The sequence below is a fragment of the Populus euphratica genome, unplaced genomic scaffold (genome assembly GCF_000495115.2).
Source record: "Populus euphratica unplaced genomic scaffold, PopEup_1.0 scaffold799.1, whole genome shotgun sequence".
Taxonomy (NCBI): domain Eukaryota; kingdom Viridiplantae; phylum Streptophyta; class Magnoliopsida; order Malpighiales; family Salicaceae; genus Populus; species Populus euphratica.
Window position 1 is genome coordinate 84587 of NW_011500662.1, and position 21946 is coordinate 106532.

At 32.8% G+C, this 21946-nt stretch overlaps 2 protein-coding genes across 2 annotated transcripts; both read right to left on the minus strand.

Annotated features, from left to right (window-relative positions):
* Nucleotides 1-12592: 12592 nt before the first annotated feature.
* LOC105115901 (uncharacterized) lies at nt 12593-13788 on the minus strand. Its single transcript, XM_011012972.1, has 3 exons — nt 13168-13788; nt 12883-13049; nt 12593-12702 (listed from the first exon to the last, which is right to left on the minus strand). Exons 1-3 carry the CDS (start codon nt 13747-13749, stop codon nt 12675-12677), a joined length of 777 nt encoding a protein of 258 aa, XP_011011274.1. The 5' UTR covers nt 13750-13788; the 3' UTR covers nt 12593-12674.
* A 559-nt stretch (nt 13789-14347) lies between these two features.
* LOC105115902 (probable disease resistance protein At4g27220) lies at nt 14348-17594 on the minus strand. The gene is made up of 2 exons (XM_011012973.1): nt 17563-17594; nt 14348-17524 (listed from the first exon to the last, which is right to left on the minus strand). The coding sequence occupies exon 2, from the start codon at nt 17511-17513 to the stop codon at nt 14349-14351; it is 3165 nt and encodes a 1054-aa protein (XP_011011275.1). The 5' UTR covers nt 17514-17524; nt 17563-17594; the 3' UTR covers nt 14348.
* Nucleotides 17595-21946: the final 4352 nt, after the last annotated feature.

Sequence of the window (21946 nt, forward strand, 5' to 3'; positions counted from 1 at the left end):
AATTCCTTAACACTGCATTTGGACGCCGGCATGAACTTGTCCCCACACTTGAAACACTACCCCAGTCTTCGCCTTTGTCATGCATGGTCTCTGGAACTGTTTGTTTTTGTTGGTTATCATTCACATAATTGGTTTGAAGATTACCTATTGATCTTCCCATTTGCACCATGACTGCGAGCCTGGGCATGAATTTATTTTTTATTGCCGACACATTGTTTAACTCCTCTTGCCAATTAGCTTAATCAAAAGTTATCATCGATGTCACCAGCTTTAATATCTTCAACATAGGTTTGATATCTTCCTTTAATTCATTAATAAAGCTAGAGATATAGTAGGATTCAAGAAGTAAGGAATTTAATGAATGTATTAGTGACTTTAACTCCTCAAACCTCTCAGTAAATTCACCAACATCACCTTCTTACATTAGCTTGTTAAATTCCTCTACAATGTCAGTTCTATTACTAAACCAGCTGCATATGGCTCCTGAGAATTCTTCTCAATCAACAATAGCCTTCAAACTAGATCTCTGCCTTTCCCTCCAAATAAAGAGATGTTAGTTCTACCAATTGTTGAAAAGGAGTTGTTTTAAGCTTCAAAAACTTCTTGCACCTCCTAAACCACTAGGATTATCTCCCCAAAATGTTGTCAGATGCATTCTTGAAACGGCAGCATTATGCACCACTCTCAGTTGCTCTTGACCATAGGTTTGATCTCTTTTAGCAAGACCCTTTCCCTTTGATAGCATTCCCTCTAGACTACCCTGTGCTGGAGTTTGTAATATTCCCCTGGAATTGCTTCCCAAATCTTTTCCTGTCATTTGATTAGCCAGGAACGCTTGAAATTAAATCGATAGAGCTTCAATTTATGCACTAATCTGATCAGTCCTCCTGTTATGTTCACCAAAGTATTCCTGCCATTTAGTTTGTTGAATGGGCAAGGATTCCTAAAATTCTTATTGAAGGATCTGCATTCGCTCCTTCAATTTCTTGCAGTGTTCTTTAATGTTTTTCAGCTTATGATTTTTCATTAGTGTCAGATCTCAAGGCTCTGATGTCAATTATTAAGATCAACTTAACAAATTGAGAAAATAGAAAAAGGAGAACAAAGTTGACGATGGCAGATTTGATTAGAAAAGAATGCAGTAGAGAAAAACTAGATTGAGATTGAGCTTCAATTTATTTCGTGCCAATATAATCCCTACCATGTGCTTTTATAAGGATCAACATCAGTTACTAACAGACTAACCAACTAACAAACTCTGCTAACAGAATCTTCTCTAACTAACTAACAGAATCTTAACCACTAAATAGCAGCTTACATGTCCTATACACTTTCGACTCCCAGCTCCTCTTGCCTTTCCACCATAGTCTTTATTCAGCCATCCTGGGATGTAACATAGGGTTTATCGAAGCAACCAAATATGAATTGGAACAACAATGATCAGGTGCACAGTTGGATTTGAATTCATGATCATTCCATATGAACTCGGGTTTAACAGCAATGATCAGTGCACAGTTGGATTTGAATTCATGATCATTCCATATGAACTAGGGTTTAACAGCAATGATCAGTGCACAGTTGGATTTGAATTCAGGATCTTTACTCCCTTCATGCCATTGTACTGTTTCACTTGGAACAGTCAACAAATTCCATTATGTTCGGTTTCTTTAGTGCACTTGAGTGGTAATTTTCCACTACAAAGGGCATAGTTCATGGGCATATACAAGGAACTTGTCATAAAATACATACATCTGATGGAGTTTACAGAAAACTAGCCATGATTCTTAATCTTTGGTGCCGTTTTGCGGGCCTTTCTCAGCAATTGCCACTGTGACTTCGACCGACATCGAATCTATATGCATTTGAATCAGTGTCAAAAAGTACTGAGTGACCTTCTACGCATGCTACCAAAACACATCATATTCAGTTGAAATCATTCATGTCAGGGTGGATGATCGATCCTAGTATATTTTCCTGCTGCCCGTTCCAACTTTTTGACAAAAATGAAAATTTGATTTCTAGTATTTATACTAATTATCGTGCTCCTGTTGCAGTGGAAAAGAAAGGGAGAAAAATGTCCAAGGAAAAAACACAACAGGAACGAAATGAAGGATGTTATGACATCTGCTTATGGCTGAAGCTTAAGCTGTACGATATCCCCATGTATGTTGAATAAAAAGTGGGGAGTGAACATTGATGCTTTCTGAAATTTGTGTCCGTGGACCTTAATTTTGTGTTGCCTAGTGTAACTCTTGGTTTCAGAACCGGAACCTGTTCTCTTGTTTTCACAATCTGGGATTTTGGAGACACTGCATGTCTTCTGGTATTGGATGCGGTTTTCTTTAAACATCTTCATGGATATGGTTTAGGGTTTATAAATCTTGACCTCAAGGTATCTTATCATAGTAAAAGAAATGCTGTCCGAAACCACTAATCACTCATTAATTGCGTAAAACATATGGGAATATACATTTATACACTAAAATGGTGTGCAAATGTAGAACTAAACCTAGGGAATATGCAGTTGCAATAATCACTCATCTTCTAGGAGGGGTATATGAAAAAGAACATTCATGGAAAGGTGGACCTGCAACACAGAGCAATGCATGAGTTAAATGACTTTGCATTTTCACGTGTATGGAAACTGCAACACTCCATAAATAATCCCAAAGCATATCTCTGACCACGTTATTCTAAAGCATCAGAATCGTAATTTGAAACTTTGTAAATTGGGTCCTGTTACCATAAACTTTTCAATACATAATGGCCATTTTGACACATCTTGCAAAGGCAATTGATAGCTTGCCCTGAACATCTATACGGAAATTTCATTTGTAACCAATATAAGCGCAAGGATTTGCCTACAGAAGAGTAATAAAATTTGGAGATCACTGAAATGTAGTAAGCATGAACTCTACGAGCCTCTTACAAACCTGCATATGTGATGATATTTTTATTATTCATTTAATTTGGTTATAAATTAATATTTTATCAAAGGTATAAACTACAACTTTTATGTTTTTAACTAGTTTTAATTTTGATATTATCAATAATATTTTGAGCAGAAAAGAGAAGATAAAAATTGTTATCAAGTCAAGAGTTGACCACCTACTTATCAATTAATCATCAAATCAATAGTTTTTTATTCTGGCCTATAAAAAAAGACATTTGTCATGCATTTAGACATCTTAATTTCCAGATCAAGATCATGCTCTTACTTTCTCTCTTTGTATTTTATGTAATATTTATGCTTTACTTTTATTAATATCAAGTTTATACCTTTTATTTCCTTTCATTTATTTAATTAGTTTTTATCTTATTTATGTTTTTATTTATTTTTCTTTCTTTCATTATGTTTAGTTAAGTTTATTATGTTAAGGTGAAAAAGTTATACTAATAGTGTAAGAATAAGTATAGTATAAACTTAATATACTAACATGTTTTGTATTTGTTATATTTTTTACTCTTTAATACTTTACTTGTTAAATGACTAATCTTGATTTATATTGTATAACACTTGGTATAACAAATATTTGGCATTTTTCATAACCCATACTGTATGGTATAACTAACACCTGAGCTATGAAAGGAACTTGATTTGTTGTTAATATAAGTTATAATCATGAATGTTTCACGAGATTTACAAGTATTAGCATTAATCAAATAAGATGACTAGCGTAATCATGTTAACAATCTATAATCTAATTAGAACCTCCTTTGCGTGTGGTTTTTAATTGAATAATAAGAGTTTATACTATACTTGTTTGACATACCATTAGTGGATCCTCTAACCTTGACATTTATTGTTATCATTGTTTAATCTTTACATAAATATTTCATCTCAAAGTTCTCATCATCATCTTCTTCTTCTTCTTCTCCTTCTTCTTTATTATTATTGATGGAGAAGAAGAAGCAAAATAAATGAGAGTAGCACCCTCCCTTTGGCTCTTCGGTTCTAGGTGTGGCTAGCTTGTGAAGGGAATAGGAAAGCTAGAGTGAGGGCTTTCGGTTCAGTAGAGAAAAAGATGGGAGAAAGGGGTGCATTGTTGACAAAGAAAATTTAATTTAAAAAAATTTAAAATTAGATGTTTATGGACTCAATTAAATTTTATTAAGGGTTTAATTAAATTTATGGAGGGTTTAATTACAATAAAAATTAATTTTTAAGTCAATTTAGATTTTAATTGGATGAAATTAAAGTTCAGGACTCAAATTATAATTTTTAAGAGTTGATTTAATAAAAAACAAAAGGAGCTTCATTGCATAAATATTAAAGTTGATGGTTCATTAGGGACTTGATTGAAAAAATCTAAAAACCAAGGACCAAACTAGAAAAAATCCATAAAAAGAGGAACTAAAATTGTCCAAATCAAGGGCCAAAATAAAAAAATTAAAAATTTATTGATCAATTAAAAATCAAATTGCATAAATCTAAACAGTGGAGATTTTCTCACTATTCACTAGGTTAGACCACGTCTGGCCCAAATCAAAATGGTCAGGTTGGGTCCGACCCAATCCAAAAAAATATATAATTTTTTTAAAAATCCTTTCAAAATTTATGATTTTAAATCTAATTATTTTTCTAATTAACTAATAAATTGAAACACTATAATATTTTTAATAATGAGTATTTGATCTGTATTTACAATTATTTAACCCTATAGTGAGATTAAATTCAATATAAAATTATATACAAAAATTTAGTGAGTCTCGTAGGAGAAAATGAGAATTAAATTAAACAAATATTTCACTTTCTTTTTCCATGAATCATACTTACAAACATGTATAAAAACATAATAATATAATAGAAAAACAATAACAAATAACACAATAAAAAATATTTTTGTTTTTTATGAATAAATGACAATATTATAAAGTTACATTTATAAATTTAATTTATTGTTTATTTATCAAAAACAAAAGATTTAATAGACTTAAGGGAAACAAAATAGTACAATCCTTTACTCGTTAACATTCTATCAATAATTTTTTTTTTAACATATAGTCATTCACATATATTTATATATCTACGTAGAAACCGTATTTTTGCACGGTAATAAACACACACACAAGAAGTTAACCAAGTGACTTGCTATATATATAAAAATAAAATACGAACTTCTAAAAAATATTATTTGTTATTTTTTCTCTAAAAATTAAACTTGAGATCTAAATGCGCGCATAAGTATATTTCATTTCAAATGGCCAAAAGGCTACTGCTACAATACCACATAGACAAGACCACCTGCATGCCTTTATTGCTGCCCCCGCTGCCCAATCAGGGGCTGATCCTCTGGTGTCAACCTCGGATCCTTCTTCCTCTACATCAACCCTTCCTAAAGGTGTTTTTCCCAACACTGTTGGTCTAGATGCAGATCCGCCGGTGCTACAGGATCTAAGCCTCACGAAGCGGTCCTTAGATGTAGATCTGGAAGAGGAACAACTGGATTTCACCGTCTCTGAAGATGAAGATGACATATCTCCTAACCCCTCCCCTCCACCTTCCGCCACACATGTCTCCTGTCCGTACTCCAAGTGGAGGTCTGTGTCAAGGTAACTCTATACCAAAGAGTACCCCTCCTCCTCTGTGCGATGGCAAGTGGAGGGATCTTTTCTCTTCCAATAGAAACTCTGACGCTTGTACTAAGCTCAGTAACTTCTCCCTTTTTCACACTACCAGATCTTGTTCTATCTCCTCTGATGATTTTCACCATAGCTTTGATGTTTGGAAGTGGTGTGCTGTGGGTTGCGTCTCTGGTAAATACCCTGGCATTAAGGCTCTGACCAACCTTATTTCCACTGTCTTATTTCCACTGTCTGGTAGTGTGAAGTTAAAATCGAGTTAAATCGATTTGAACCGGCTTTTGTTTTAAATTAAACTGAAATCGGTCAATTTAATCTAATTTTAATTTGATTTTGATTTTTTTTTTAATTTAATTATTTTTTTATATAAATCAAACCAAATAAAAAATGATCCTTTCTATATTAAATTTTATGTTAAATTTATATTATATTTATTTTAATATAATTAGTGAAATCTTTTTACTTTGATATAGTTAATTTATCTAAATATAATAAAGAAGAATATAAATAAATAAATAAATAAGATAAGATAAAAATATAGTCATAATGAAAAGTATAAATAAAAAATTAATAAAAATAAAACTTAAATATTAAAAAAAAAAGTAATGAGGTAATCTTAATCTGAAACATAAGATATCTAAATACATGACAAATGCTTCTTTTTATAAAATAAAATTTAAAACTATTGATTTGATAACTAATTATTTAGTTGGTAGCCAACCATGGACTTGGTGGCTCGTTATTGATATTGTTGGCTAATTATTGATTTTGTTGGCTGGCTTAAATGACATTATTAACATTGGAATTAGAGCACATAATCTTTATAAAAGTTGTGGATAATAATCTTAGCTTTTTAACAAAAGAATAATGAGTTTATTTGGATATTTGGAACTTGAAATTTGAGCTGAACACCAAACAGTATCTACACTGTAGGACAAATTCAAATATCTTTTTCATGAATGTTTTAGGCTTATGTCTTAACTTTTCATTAAAATAAATCAGACCTAAATCCAAGTCTACAACTCTAGTTATGATCTAATAATCAAATGGTGTTCCAGTTTGAATTAAAGCAGCAGCTTAGTTCTCTTTTTGTTTCTTTACTTTAAATAGTTAATCATATCAATCAATCCTTTGACTTGTAAGATATATTTACTATCATAACTCAATTTTGGATTATTCCACTAAAATCATCTTTTCTCAAAATAAAAATAAAAATAAAAGCTGACATTGTGGACAATATAGGTCGGGGAATCAAGTTGTAATTTTTGGAAGAAATTCAAGGCCTAATTGTACCTCATTGCGCCCAAAATTGGAGAAAAAAAATTCAAGGTCAAATTAAATGATGATTTGATGAATTTGTATAAAAATTAAGTCCAGTAACATAATTAAATTTTTAATAGGCCAATCTAATTTAATTATGGGCTAAATTAAATTTTAATTATGCTTAATAATTAGTCTGAATCCAATTAAAGGATTTAATTAAATGCATGGACTTAATTATACTTTAAATGGGTCAAATTAATTTTATTTGGGGTTTAATTGGTAAAACATTAAGTTTGGGGGCCTAATTTTGGCTTAATTGAGAATATTAGAATTTTAAGAGATCAAATTTAATTTTTACCAAGTTAATTTATTGAAATTATGGGTCAAATTGCAAGAAAATTAAAGTTTGGGGGTCAATTAGGGGCTAAATTAAAGAAATCCGAGATCGAGGATGATATCGCAATAGGCATGTAACTTTGAGGCTCCAATTAAAGTTTATCAAGGTTTTAATTGAAAAATTTTAAGGTTAATTAGGGGTTCAATTAAAAGCAATTGAAAGAAGAAATAGTGAAATGAATTTTGACCAAAAACAGGATTTTGGCACTGTTCGTCTTCTTTAAATCCTTGAAATAGCTGGTCTGGTTACCTAATGTCCTCTGAATTTGCCAAAATTTACATGAAACTAATCACTAGACATTAATCTACATCAGGGTATAGTCAGCACCAGCTCACTAGCAAATAAACGGACATGGCACCACCCTAAAGAGGCCGACTCAAGTAGGTTGCAGCTGTAGATTTGACAATTTGACAGTGCGCCAAGCCTACTTTGAGCCAATGGTTGGGATCCTTTTCATCTAAATCAAGGGCTGCTACATGCATAATTCATTTCTACATGCAATAGCTAATTAATTAGCTCCTCATTTGGGTCGGGTCAGTTACGACCCAGTCTAAATGGTTGGGTTTGGCCTGACTCCCATTTAAAAAAAAAATCCAAATTTTTTAAAAAAATCATTTCAAAAAATTATGATTTTCTTGCATATTTTTCTACCAAATTTTATATAATATTGAATTGTATATTTACACTGTAAAATACAAATCCGGTATTAAAATACCTGGTTTTATCCAAAATATTTCAAAAAAAATCAAAATATTTTCAAAAAGAAAAAAATATTTTATTGCACACAACCAATTCCTAAAATTTTTCCAAGCATGTTTTTCATAAAAAAATAATAAAAATTGCATCTTTTTTATGTTTTAATTTTTTTTTTCAAAAATAGATATCGTAATAGTTTATAATTATCTATTAGGATTTGGCCAATATGTCAAAAATCTTTTTCTATTTTTTTAGGATCTAGATGTAGACTTTAATATTTGTAGGGTGTAAAATTACACAATAAAGTATACTCTCAGGTATTAAAGATACAAAGTGTAGAAATGTGATGCTAAAATTTAAATTTTAAAACAGTTAAGATTTAACCCAATAAGGTAGAGACTTTCTCATGAAGAAAGATCTGCCTTAAACCTTAGAAAAGACCAACAAATAAAAACCAACTTAAAAAAAAAAACAATCAAACAAAAATGCAGTTTACCTTAAGTAGGGTGCACTGGGGGTGATTCATCTTTCCCTTGCACAACCAGTCCCTTAACCAAACTTTCGCAAACTATAGGTTCCTCCGGTATTAAAATACCTGGTTTTATCCAAAATATTTCAAAAAAAAATCAAAATATTTTCAAAAAAATACATATTTTATTGTATACAGCCAATTCCTAAAATTTTTCCAAGCATGTTTTTCATAAACAAATAATAAAAATTGCATCTTTTTCATGTTTCAATTTTTTTTTTTTCAAAAATGGATATCGTAATAGTTTATAATTATCCATTGCGATTTGGTCAACATGTCAAAAATCTTTTTCTATTTTTTTAGGATCTAGATGTAGACTTTAATATTTATGGGGTGTAAAATTACAGGATAAAGTACACTCCCAGGTATTAAAGATACAAAGTGTAGAAATGTGATGCTAAAATTTAAACTTTAAAACAGTTAAGATTTAACCCAATAAGGTAGAGACTTTCTCTTGAAGAAAGATTTGCCTTAAATCTTAGAAAATACCAACAAATAAAAACCAATTTAAAAAAAAAACAATCAAACAAAAATGCAGTTTACCTTAAGTAGGGTGCACTGGCGGTGATACGTCTTCCCCTTACACAATTAGTCCCTTAACTAGACTTTCGCAAACTATAGGTTACTAGTGACTATAATACTAGATGATGACTTCTAAATATTAATCATAATTTTATGATTAAAACCAAAAACCCTTCTTAACACACAACACCCCTCATCACAACAAGAGTCTCCGCCGTCGCTAGACACTCGCGCATCACGCATCTACATTCAAAATAAACATTTACAAAAAATTATAGATATATTATATTATCAGATTTGTTATTATAATACATGCTTTAGTTAGAAAATTTTATAATATTTAATATATAATACGTTAATACAAAACCTTAATAAAAATATATTTTTAAATAATATTCAAAAGCTAACAAGCAACCCTGTCCACGAAGCACATCAATGGTTACTGGCAAACCTTCTACTTTTTCCAAAGGTAAGGACGTTGTTCAGCCTGGTGAACTGGGTCAGGCTAATATTCTTAATGCCTCTGTTGCAAGACAGATCACAGGAGGTCTACAAAGGGACTTGTTTCTCTTCCAACTAGAAGTGGTGGGGACAACACCCTTACCACTCCGAATTCATATTAATATATTGTCGGAACATCAGGGGGCTTAATAGTTCGCTGAAGCAGAATGAGGTGGTTAGCCTCAATAAAAGAAACAGGGTTGATGCTTGTTGTTTGTTAGAGACCAAGCTATCCTCTTCTGAAGTTGGTCTCATACACAACCTTCGGTTAAAGTCTTAGAAATATCTCACTAATAGTGTGGCTACCTCCTATGTCCGGATTGTTATTTTTTGGAATCCTAGCACTGTCAATATTGATTTATTTGACTTTTCTGCTCAGGCTATTCATGTTCTATTTCTAGCTTGGAAACTCACTCCACTTTCTTTGCTACTTTTATCTATGGGTTCAACATTATTAGATGGTGCCCAAGCTCTCCTTGATGACTTATAATTCCATGCTTTCTCAGGAAAACAAACATAATGGAGCTCATGTCACCAGCTATGAAGTTTTTGATTTTAGGGAGTGCTGCATTGATTTGGGTCTTGCTGATTTACATTCTACTAGATGCTTCTTCACCTGGTCCAATGGTCATGTTTGGAGCAAGCCTGATAGGGTCATGGTGAATTCCCTTTGGTCATCTTTACCTCAACAAGCCCATGTTCATTTTAACACCCCTAGTGTTTTCTCTGATCACTCTCCAGCCTCTGTTCAGATTGGTCATTGCAAGCCTAGAGGGAACCATAAGGATTATAGACACCAACTATCTCTACATTGGTATGATATTGTCCACTTTGAACTTAAGCCCTCATGAATATGCTCTTGAGTTATACCTAAAAGGCCTCATTCCAATAGAGATATTTGTCTATTCTTATATACCCATGATCCTCCCCATTTCTAATCAATATAGGACTTTGGTTGCATACCCAATAATCCTTCTCTCGAACAAAGGACCACCGAGCCTCTTCTCAAATGATCAGGAGAGCACTACCTGACTTGAAATTTTTTTTACTCTTTTTTAGGTCAACTCCTCTTCACCGTATTGGAATCAGGACATGTCTATAAAGCATCCGGAGCACAACGCCTATCCAATAGAGCTGATCCATGGATTACATCGTGATCTAATTAGGGCTCACCACCTTTGTTTGGCATTCCAAGGATTCATCCATCATGGGGGCATGACTCTGATACCACTTGAAAGGATTATAAACACCAACTATCTCCACATTGATATAATATTGTCCACTTTGAGCTTAATACCTCATGGATTTGCTCCTGGGTTATACCTAAAAGGCCTCATTTCAATAGAAATATTTGTCTATTCTTATATACTCATGATTCTCTCCATTTCTAACTAATGTGGGACTTTGGTCGCATACCTAACAGGAACAAGAACTTCAAATTTTTAAAGAAGTGGGTTGATCACCCTCAATTCTTGGAGGTTACTTTGGAGAGTTGGAACAATCCAGTCAGCGGCTCCTGTATGGTTACTCTATGCAGGAAATTAAAGTACTTGAAGAGACCATTGAATGAGCTTAACAAACTCCATTTTATTCATATCTCTAAGCGTGTTGCCCGTGCTGAAAAAGATCTCGCTACTCAACAATCTCTTCTTCATCAGAATCTTGATAATGGCCACCTTTTGCTTCAGGAAAGGAACCTCAGGTCTTCCCTGTTGAACTTAAAGCAGGCGAGTTGTTGTACTTCAGGCAAAAGCTCAAGTGTAATTTTCTAAAGGAGAATGACAAAGGCTCTTGTTATATACCCTATAAATATATATATTAAAAAAATTAAATAATAATAAAATTAAAAAAGATAGATTTATCAATAAAAAATAACAAAATACACAATAAATCAGAACATGGATGTTGTGACTATAAAAAATAAAAACAAATTATATTAAGAAATGAGAGATGTTTTTGGGGGTGGTTACTTGCAGCTCAGGAGGGGTGAGTTTGTTTAGATGCAAGGATGGGAAAGAAAAAGGAGAAAATGAAGAGGGAAGGCAGTTTGTCATTACACTGTTTTTTTTTTAAATTATTTATTTTATCTAGAATTTTATTAGTATATATTGATGGTGTTACCAATTAATTTACATTCGTTGATAAATATCACTGTAAATTATAGATAGAAAATTTTTGTTAATAATTCTGTTGGTTTTAGTTGAATTTCTAATAATAATAAATAGCAGTATTATAAAATATGACTCGACTTGATCAGTCAATTAGATAATTCATAAATGGATTGTTTCTCACTTTATCAATTTGGGACTAACATTTTTTTCAAAAATACCACAAGCTGATTAATTTTTGTGTTTCTTCGTATCATTGTTTTGAGAGAGTTACATTTATAAATTTAATTTATTATTTATTTATGAAAAGTAAAAGTACAATCCTTTACTCATTAACATTGTATCAAAAAATTTGTAAGTTGATTTTTTTTTTTTTACATATATTTATAGATCTATGTAGAAACCATATTCGTGTATATATTAGTAGAAGTTAACCAAGTAACTTGCTATATATACAAATACGGACTATAAAAAAATAAAATTAAACTTGAGATCTAAATGTACGCGCACACTCCTATTAGTAGAATGGGTATTATAAGTACATGTGTTTGTAAGAACATATATAGTATTTTACAGTAACATTCATTCCAGATTTCAAGCAGCATTGCTAAGGCCTATTTCAAAACCTCATAAAGAATCATAATAGAAACAGAACATCAAAATGATAGAAAAAACATGTTGACGAGGCAAATACACGAGTCGTAGAGCCATTAGTTTGAGCAGAAAGGAGAACGAAAATCCACACATTAAACAATAAACACACAGACGAGTAACATTATGCCCTTCACTTGTTTTTGAAGGTTCACACACTTGAAAAGAAACACAAATGGGCAAGCAAACATACGCCCTTATTTCTTGAGGTTCGCACAATAAATGACTGAAGACAGAACATGATGACATACGCCCTTATTTTCTAGAAGTTCAATATCCTTCTTTTAGGAGTTGTATGGTAAATATGACTGTTACAATGTAAAGCCAAATTGCATCTCATTGCCAATGAAACAGTTGAAATTACTTCCACGAATTAAAAGAATACTCGCAGCACCACCGCTCAAAGACATGATTCTCCGTGAAATCATCGCATGACGAGGTAACCAGCCACCCTTATGCAAACATGAAGAACAACGACCATTCAGGCATATCGCATATGTTAATTTATTTCAACTAGTAACAGTTGAAGGAGAAGGATAGAGCATAAATAACTGCAGCCATATTACTTGGTTGGGGAAATATTGAATTATTAGCATGCTTTTCAAATCCCAATACCAAACTAATCTTCTTACCTATCATCATCAAGTAGAAAACGAATAAATCTTATTATGGCCTCGGCCTCGTCCTCGTCTTCGTCCTCCTCGTCCTCGTCCTCCCACCCATTATTTCGGGTCCACATTCTACGAGTGTTGGTTGGCACGGAGCGACCAATGCTTGAACCCCCAGCTACTTGAGATACCTGCAAAGCCAATTCAAGCAAGGCATACACATTCTAACTTGTAAGTCTTATTATCGAGTGAAAACAAGAAACAAAAACACTGAAAGAAAGGCAAGAAATCATGTCAAATAAGCAGCACCTCTGATTGAGCACTCATTGAACCATTTGTTGTAGTAGCAAATTTTGTGGTCAGCTTTGGACATTGATGCATCTTCAACATCTCCAGTCGAGGGAATAAGAATTGATAACATCCAAGACTGAAGTAGACAATCCTCGGTAATTGTTCTAGATACAGCTCCTGCAGTTCAGGGAGCACCATCCCCTCCTCAACATTGACAGGTGAAGCATGATCATCCTGCCCAAATACTCCCAGTAGTTGAGAGGATTGGCTTACTCTAAGTATTTGGAGCTTCGGGAGACCTGAAGCCATGGCTATTGGGAAGAGACTCGTTAACTTGTTGCATACATTGATCTCAATTCGACACAAATTGGGGAAGCATAAAGATTGGAGATCACTTCCTGACAATATTTGATCATTTCCATCATCAATATCCTTAGCTATGATTTGCTCCAATTCATCACAAGTTGATATCTCTAGAACTTCTAGTTGAACCAGACTAGCAATCATGTTGCCTGTAAATACATGCGTCAGTCTCTCGCATTTCCTCACCACCAAAGTAGTCAAATGCCTCAGCACGAGACCCTTCCATATACAACTCATGTCAGGCACAGGCAGTGAGGACAACTGTAATGCTTCCAAACTAGTGAAGCCCTGCATAAAAACAATTAAATAAATACAGGTGCCATTTTGTTAGATATAATTCCTCGGAACGTTTGTGCACTTTGAAACTATTATATAATTTTGGTAAATAGGTGAAACAATTATCCCCGGTACTTCAGCAAAATACTTAATCAATAAAAAAGATATAAATAGATAGGGCAATGGGTCAGCGGATTATGAAATCATAATTTTTCATATTTATGATAATCTAAATATAAATTATTATTTTATATTAGTTAAATTAAAAGCAATCATGAAAAGATTACACTTATTAACTAAAAAATAGTTTTTTTTTAATATTTGATTTATAAAAAAACAAATTATGACATTAACCAAAAACAAATATATAAGAAAAAATAATTTTAATTTTACATAGTAGTAAGATTTCTTGTATATAAAGTAAAAATGCTTTATTATGGATCACTTTTTTTCTTGTATATAAATTCAGTGCATAATTAAGAGCTTATCAATTGCTTTAGTTTCAGAAATTTGGAGGAAGAAAGAAGAAATTATCAGTGTATTGAAGTAGACAATTTAAATTAGAAAAGAAAAAAAATCTTGGAGAAGTATAAAGGACGTACTTGGAGCTGTGCCAACAAATTACCCGATTCTTCGTGGCCATCAATGGTTAACTCTTGCAAAGAAGGCAACTGGGCAGCAAAATCCTTTGGACCAAAGAAGCTGCAATTTGAAAGAGACAATTTTCTTAGCCGAGGGAAGTTGATGGTGCCACCTCTGGTGACAGCATCTCCTTCTGCACTGTAAAATATTTGCTTTAAATTGCTAGTAACTATAGTCATCTGTTCCAGCTTCAGAAGACTCGGAGACACAGAGACAGGGAAGACGTATTCCAGGTGACCACAGTATTCTATAAGGAGAGTTTTTAACTTCGGGAAGCTAAGAGACTCTGGAATTATTTCACTTTGATCATCATTTTCTCTGATAAGATGCTTCAATCCACGACAACTTCTTATCTTAAGTGTTTCTAGCTGTGGTAGACTTTGAGCGAGGGACGGTGTGAAGATAAATGTCAGTTTGTCGAGAGAATCCAAATTCAGATGAGCAAGACTTAGGTGGCTGACATGCCCGGTGAGCCCCTTCCATATGCATCTGAGCTCAGGTAAGCAGGACAGTTGTAGCTCTGTTAAAGATGACAACAACGACCGCTCCCTCTCCTCACTGCTTCCTTCATCAGCCTCGCCCAATTCAAAAACCTCTTCCAATGATTTACAGTCTTTAATTTCCACACCCCTTAGATTTTTCAAAGCTTGCCGCCATTTAGCTGGAAACAGAGTGCGAATATCCCCACATCCATTCACTTTGACATGTTCTAATCTTTGCAAGAAGTCCTTTCGAGACCCATGGCCATGGGTGGTCATCTGATCAGAGGACAATACTATATTTTCCAAACCCTCCACTCTATGAAAACTAATTTGAGACACAGTAGGAAACAATTGCTCAAATGTCTTCGCATTTAAGGATGTGGCGCTGATTTCACCCAAACATAATCTTGTCTTTGCAGTTGGGTATTCATTATCAAGTTCTGAATACCCATTCCCTAACACCCAAATATCATATTTGAGCAACCTGGGAAAAACAAAATCTCTGGGAATGCATTCAGCCTTCGGTATCCTCAATGATAATACAGCTAAATGAGACAACGAGTTTAGTTCTGTTAGGCTCGCATTCACTCCTCCCCTGCTTGTCCCAACGACATCCCATTCCTTAAAGCTGTAACACCCGATTAGCAGTTCTTCTAACCTCTTCAAGCTTCCAATCAAATTCACGGGAATCCTTCCTAGATTTCTACAACCTGTCACGTCCAACAACCTCAACTCCTTGAGCTCCCTCATTTCACCAGGTAATTCTTCAATGGAGTCGCACCCTATAAAACCAAGAATCTTAAGCCTTTGCAGCTTTCTCAACCAAATGAGCTCCTTGCATTTACACTCCATCAACAGCAACGATTGAAGGTTCGTCGAGAATTGAAGTGACTGCAATGACAAACACCCTCCCTTTAGGGACAAAACTTCAATTTCTTTCATCCCTTCAAAAAACCTCTCTGGAACATTCAAACCACGATCCAGTTCTAATAATACAACTCTGAGCTGTGGACATACCAATCCTTCAGGAAGTTCTGCTAGTTTATTGCCCATTAACGAAATTGCTGTGCAACCTTCAAAGCTTTTACTGCACATTGGCCACTCCTTCAACCCAAGGCCTGAATTTACCATGAATCCATATTCTTTAGATGATGCTATCTGAATAGCAACATCACGAACCAAGTCATGCATTTTCACACGCTCTTCAGTTTCAGTGCCTAACAGCATACAACAATCTTTGAGGGTTCTTATTTCCGCATGAACTTTTTCCCTTGCATCTTCAATGGACTCCACATCTTGATGTAACCCGTAGCCAACTGCATATCTCGTCAAGTCCTCAATTGGAATGTTGTAATCTTCTGGAAATAAACAGCATAGCAAGAAACATAACTTGGTTTTCTCGTGCTTCAAATAATCATAGCTCAACTTAAGACATGAATATGCATTTTTTTGTTCACCAATTTGTTCCATGTGCCGAAATTGAGAGTTTCTGAGCTCTTTGGACGCCACTTCCCACTCAACATCAGATTTATCTCTTAGAGCCCTTCCCACTGTCACAAGTGCTATAGGCAGTCCTTGACATTCTCTCGCAACCTTCTTTGCCACTGAGTTCAAGGTAGAGTCCGCGTCACGTAAACCTGCATTGATTTTGAACAAAGCCCATGCTTCATTTTCTGATAAGAGACTTAAGAACACTTTTGGCTGGCACTCCATATAAGAACATATGTCTTTAAGACGTGTTGTTAGAAGAATTTTACAACCCCTGTGAGCATCACCAAATGGGATCCCTATCTCTTTCAAGTTGATAACTTTCCAAACATCATCCAGGATTATAAGCATCTTCTTCTCTGTCTTCAGTCTCTGCCATAATCGATCTGCTCTCCCTTCTTTAGTCTTTTCGTCAAGATGCAGACCTAAACTATCTGCCATTCGATCCTGAATGTCTATGACATTTGGATTCTGGGACAGTGTAGCCATCAAAACTTCATCAAACAGCTGCGACTCTTTGGCACTCCTGCCTACTTCTTTCATCAGGGTGGTTTTACCCACCCCTCCCATGCCGTACAGTCCAATCATATTGACGTTGTCATCTTCGAGAGCTTTCATAATCTGTTCGAAAGCTTCTTTTGACGATTCCGAGGGTGTGAGTCCCTCTGATGGAAGAAATTCTATGTCTTGAAGAGGTGCTTTGTGGGACACTTTGGGAAACTTTTTGCTATTGTCTTCAAGCTTTCGCAAAGTCTCTGTCTTCTTTTCCAGTGCCTTGCTTAACTTGAATTGTCGCATCCAATTTGGACACCAAGTAAAGTATTTGCCATTTTTTCCCTTTTCATTTTCCAAACGATTCACACCTTCAATTTCGTTTTTTGCATCTTCCAGCCATTTGTTGACATCAATCTCAATCTCTTCAGTATTCCTTTTAGCAACGTCGACAGCATCTTGTAGACGATAAAGTGCCAAAGCCAGGCTCATCTTTTGTTCATTGAATTCTTGAACAAAATTGTTGAAACAGAACATATAACGGAACTGCTTGATTGCTGGTTCCACCAAGACTTCTGCTATCTTAGATACAATGGATCCACCAGCACTTTTGATAGCCATTTTCCACCAGTCTGAAAAATCAGAGAAATGAGAATAGTAATTTTATCACCTTAATTTGTGAAGATATAAGCGGAAAGCAATAAAATATCTATCTATGCCAACGAGCAATTAATCCCTTGTCCCCTCATCTAAATCTCTATTCATGCCATCTACAAAAGTTACGTAGGGTGTTTTCTTTTCTTGAAGACTATAATATCTTCAGATTAATTTGTCATTAATCTTAAATTGTCATAATGTTGTTAATAAAATATAGAATGTTAATATGGTTGTATTGTCAATCAAAAAAACTCTATACATCAAAAGTTAAGAAATAGAATATTAATATCTTTCAATCCTTAGTTCTTTCAGATTTTTTATTCCCTTGATATCTTTATACAGTTCTAGGAGTGTATTTGCTAGGATCCAATTGCAACGACTTTATGGTGGATATAAATTACATTTTAAAGACAGGATCTTTATGCCACAAAAGTATACCTTCAATTCCATTTTTTTAAAGTTCTGACTTTCCCAAATATATAGAAAGGTAGGTTTCTATAATAATTTTTAAATTTGTTTTTACATAATTGAAGACGAGGAAGATTATATTGTTATTGAGTAGAGAATCAAAAAGTAAAGACAACTTGAAATTAAAAATATTATTTATTTTATATTGTTATTGAGTAGAGAATCAAAAAGTAAAGACAACTTGAAATTAAAAATATTATTTATTTTATATTGTTATTGAGTAGAGAATCAAAAAGTAAAGACAACTTGAAATTAAAAATATTATTTATGGAAAATAAACCATATAAATGTATGAAATAGCATGGTAAGAAAATATTTTACATGGAAAATACTTTTTAATAGCGGTGATGATGGATTTCACAATGATAATAACAGGGGTGGTGGTTAAATGGCAATGATAGTGAGAGAAGAGGTCGTAGTGAGAAGGTGATGGAGGCGGCGGTTGTGGTAAAAAAAGAGGTGGGGAAATAGGAGATGTTAGTGGTGGTGGTAAGATGAAGGTGGTGGTTAAAAGTCAAGATGGAGACTAATAATATTTTGTTAAATATTTTATTGGCAAGGATAAACATTCATAAATAAATGGAAGTTTTGAATTTTGCAGTGCATGAGTAAACGTGATGAAGGTTGTGTGCCCTTTGAAATGAAAGAAACTTCGCAAAGATTTTACGTACTTCAATCATAAGATGCAATTACACTAGACTGGACTACTTGAATTTTGCAGTGCATGAGTAAATAGTTGAAACTTTTTATGCAATGAAAAAATAAGCAAAATTACACTAGACTGGACTTGAAATTCAATTTTCTATTCTAAATTAAAGATGCATTAGAAATAGATTTGGAAAACCTAGGCGCATACTAGGCAACTCTTCTTGAAAACCTAAGTTAAGCTCGTATTGAGCCTTATGACTAATGTAAGTTAAAAAACAAATATCAAGCTAGTTTGGAAAGTCATGTCGTGGACTTCCATACGTTAATATTCAAGGTAAGACTTCAGTACCTATAATTAAATGCAAGATTGTAAAAAACTGATGCCAATTATTTAATTGCACTATAATAGGCTACGTTTTCAAAATATAGATTTACATGCTTGAATTGAACATATTTTCTAAACAACTGAAGATTTAATTGCTTGTTTAAGCTATATCGTGTGATATGGAGCTTGTAATGATAAGAACCAATCATCTACCAAAAAAGATAAAACTATAGTGATTACTCGTAATGAGAACTCCATCTTTCCTAGTTTAAAAATTAATCAAAGGTTTGGTGTTAAAAACTATTGATAGATGATTAGACTGAATATTACGGCATGTAAATCTAAATTTTAGAGTTCATTAATAATGTTATTGTTACTGAATATGTTTTGTAGTCATTTAGTTAATTAATGTAGCATTGATTTTATTCATGCAAAACATATTTATTATTAATAAAGATTTTCTTTATCTTTAATTTTCATTTATATTTAATTAATAAATTTAGAGTAAAGATAAAGTTTATGAGACAAAAAAGCTTTACTAAAAAAATCATAAAATTGTTATAATTATGAGATTCATATTACATCAAAATATCATTTTTAAATATTCTAGGTCAATATTCTATTAAAATTGAATATTAATTAAAGCTATTATGATTGGTGTATATTATGTTTTTTTTTTTTATGAAAACAAACAATTATTCTCATAAACTAGGACATGAGGAATAAGTGAAACTAATATGCAGATATTTGTCAAATGACATGTATAATGAACTAACCTGTAAAAGAATTCTATATAAATAGATTACCTATGTATATGAAAAGGCTCATGTAATAGTTGTGTAAATGATCGTTAAACCTGAGATAACTAAATATTATTGATTGTGAAATTATTGGCCATGTGGCAGCAAATCCTAACTTCAGATGGATAGTTCTTTCTCATCTTGAAGAATGAAAAAGTGTATCTTGTACCATTTGAAAGGTATGGAAGTTTAGTTTCTATCTCAACTAGAATCACCTAAACATTTGACTTGTAGCTCTAGTTATGATAAAAAAAAGGTATTGAAAGGTTAAACTGACCGAATCTAGTCTTTTTATCTCAATCTTTGTGTAAAGGTCTTGTTTTCACCAAAAAACCCTTCTTGAACATGAATCAAATTAATCACGACTTGCCCATTATTTAATATCCTCTTGAAGTCCACCTTAACCCACGTAACTTGAAGATGTCTATTGAAAATCTCTTTGAATCTCTTAGTTCTAAACCTTGTAACTGGACCAACACAACCTCCTATGGATCTTTTAATGCTTGGATTGCATCACTTAGACTTGAGATAACTAAGTTATTTTATATAGTCAATATTATATTTTAATGTCCACTATATGTTTCTTTAATCAAATGTAAAAAATGATTAGACATTGGATATAATAGAAATTTTATGAAGGTATTTGAGTGACCAAGAAAGAATTCATTATTTTAGAAACTATAAAATATTACATGTGTTCTCGAATAATATTAAATATGAAATCCTTATATAAGGTAAAATGATATTTGAAAAGAATTTCAAATCTTATTCAAATAAGTAATAACTATCGTGATGAAAATTGATATGATTTATCAATGCAAACACACTTTATGGTCAAATGTCTATATCAAAACAATACAAATGAAAGAACATTAGTTATATTGATAAACTAGTTGTTGAAAGGTTAACTCAAACCATAAATAACTTTTTCTAATATGTTGAAGATCATAATAGCTAGTGATTTTCGATCCTAAAAGAGATAGAGAGTTAGAACTCAAAGTGTAACAATCCTTCAATCCTAAAAGGGTTTATGAGATTTCTAATTTGGTAATTCATGTGAATTATGGTTAAAAATCGGATAATTGAACAACTAGTGACATATAACAACCTTGCCACAAAGAGCTTATTATATCTTAAAAAGAAGAATTATTCTTCAAGTAATCTTTACTCAAAACCTAAATGACCCTAAAACATTATAGTCTAGATGTATTTATATTACCATCACGAAGATATGCAAGTTAAAGATGTTGTTCATGCTAAAGATGTTTGTGATGTCTCCTATATACATAAATCAAAATAAGTTGGATATATTCAAATGATAAAATGTATAATTGTTAAGCATGAAATGTCTAAGAAATTTATTCAGTTGCAAAATATTGTTGGCTATTTAGGTGTGAGACAAAATGGTTGATGTTACAAAAATAAAGGATAGCTATTGTGTGAACAATAACCTCTTAAGATTAGAGTTAGATACTGTTTTAGAATCACAAGGGTGGACAAAATGGTATATTATACTAATAAAATATACCTGGATGATAAAATTTGAAGAATATTAGTTTTTATGTGAACCATTTGATCGACTCATATAACTGGATCAACTGGTTGGTCAGTTGAGCTAAATAATTGATAATAAGGCTACTATCCATATTTTTAATTTTTTATCCCCTCGATTTGTTTTTCTTTTGGATATATTTTTTATATGGAAAGGATTTATTTTTAGTATGAAGAAAGGATTTGATAGAATTTTAGGAAATTCTTAACTTGGGATTCAATAAACCTACCAGTTAAGCGTAACCCAAAACAATCGGTCAACTGATTGCTCAACAATATATATATTCATTATTTCTCAATCAAAATCACAAAATAAAAACACCCTAACATCGACTCTCTCTCAAACACTCTCCAAAATCCATCCTCTTAATCATATTTTTAGCTTATTTCTTGAAGATTCAAGTATAATGGCAAGCAAAAAACGTATAAGAGACGTGGAATCGAGTAAAAGGGTCAATGATCCAACCTCTTGAGAAAGTGATGATATTCAAAGATTTATAAATTCTTCTGCAAATAAGTCTATTTCTAGAGAAAGAGGGTTGGGCAATGATCTTAGTACTTTTGATATAGACACTATTTTTTAGTAAATGGGTTAAAGCATAATA

What these genes read in the sequence shown, in the direction of transcription:
- LOC105115901 (XM_011012972.1), bottom strand. Translation starts at nt 13,749, where the DNA reads ATGAGTTGTATATGGAAGGGTCTCGTGCTGAGGCATTTGACTACTTTG. An exon ending in CAATGAGTGCTCAATCAGAG is followed by an intron (nt 13,050 to 13,167) that starts GTGCTGCTTATT and finishes TTGGCTTTGCAG; the next exon opens with GTATCTCAAGTAGCTGGGGG. An exon ending in TTTCTACTTGATGATGATAG is followed by an intron (nt 12,703 to 12,882) that starts GTAAGAAGATTA and finishes TGTTTGCATAAG; the next exon opens with GGTGGCTGGTTACCTCGTCA.
- LOC105115902 (XM_011012973.1), bottom strand. Translation starts at nt 17,513, where the DNA reads ATGGCTATCAAAAGTGCTGGTGGATCCATTGTATCTAAGATAGCAGAA.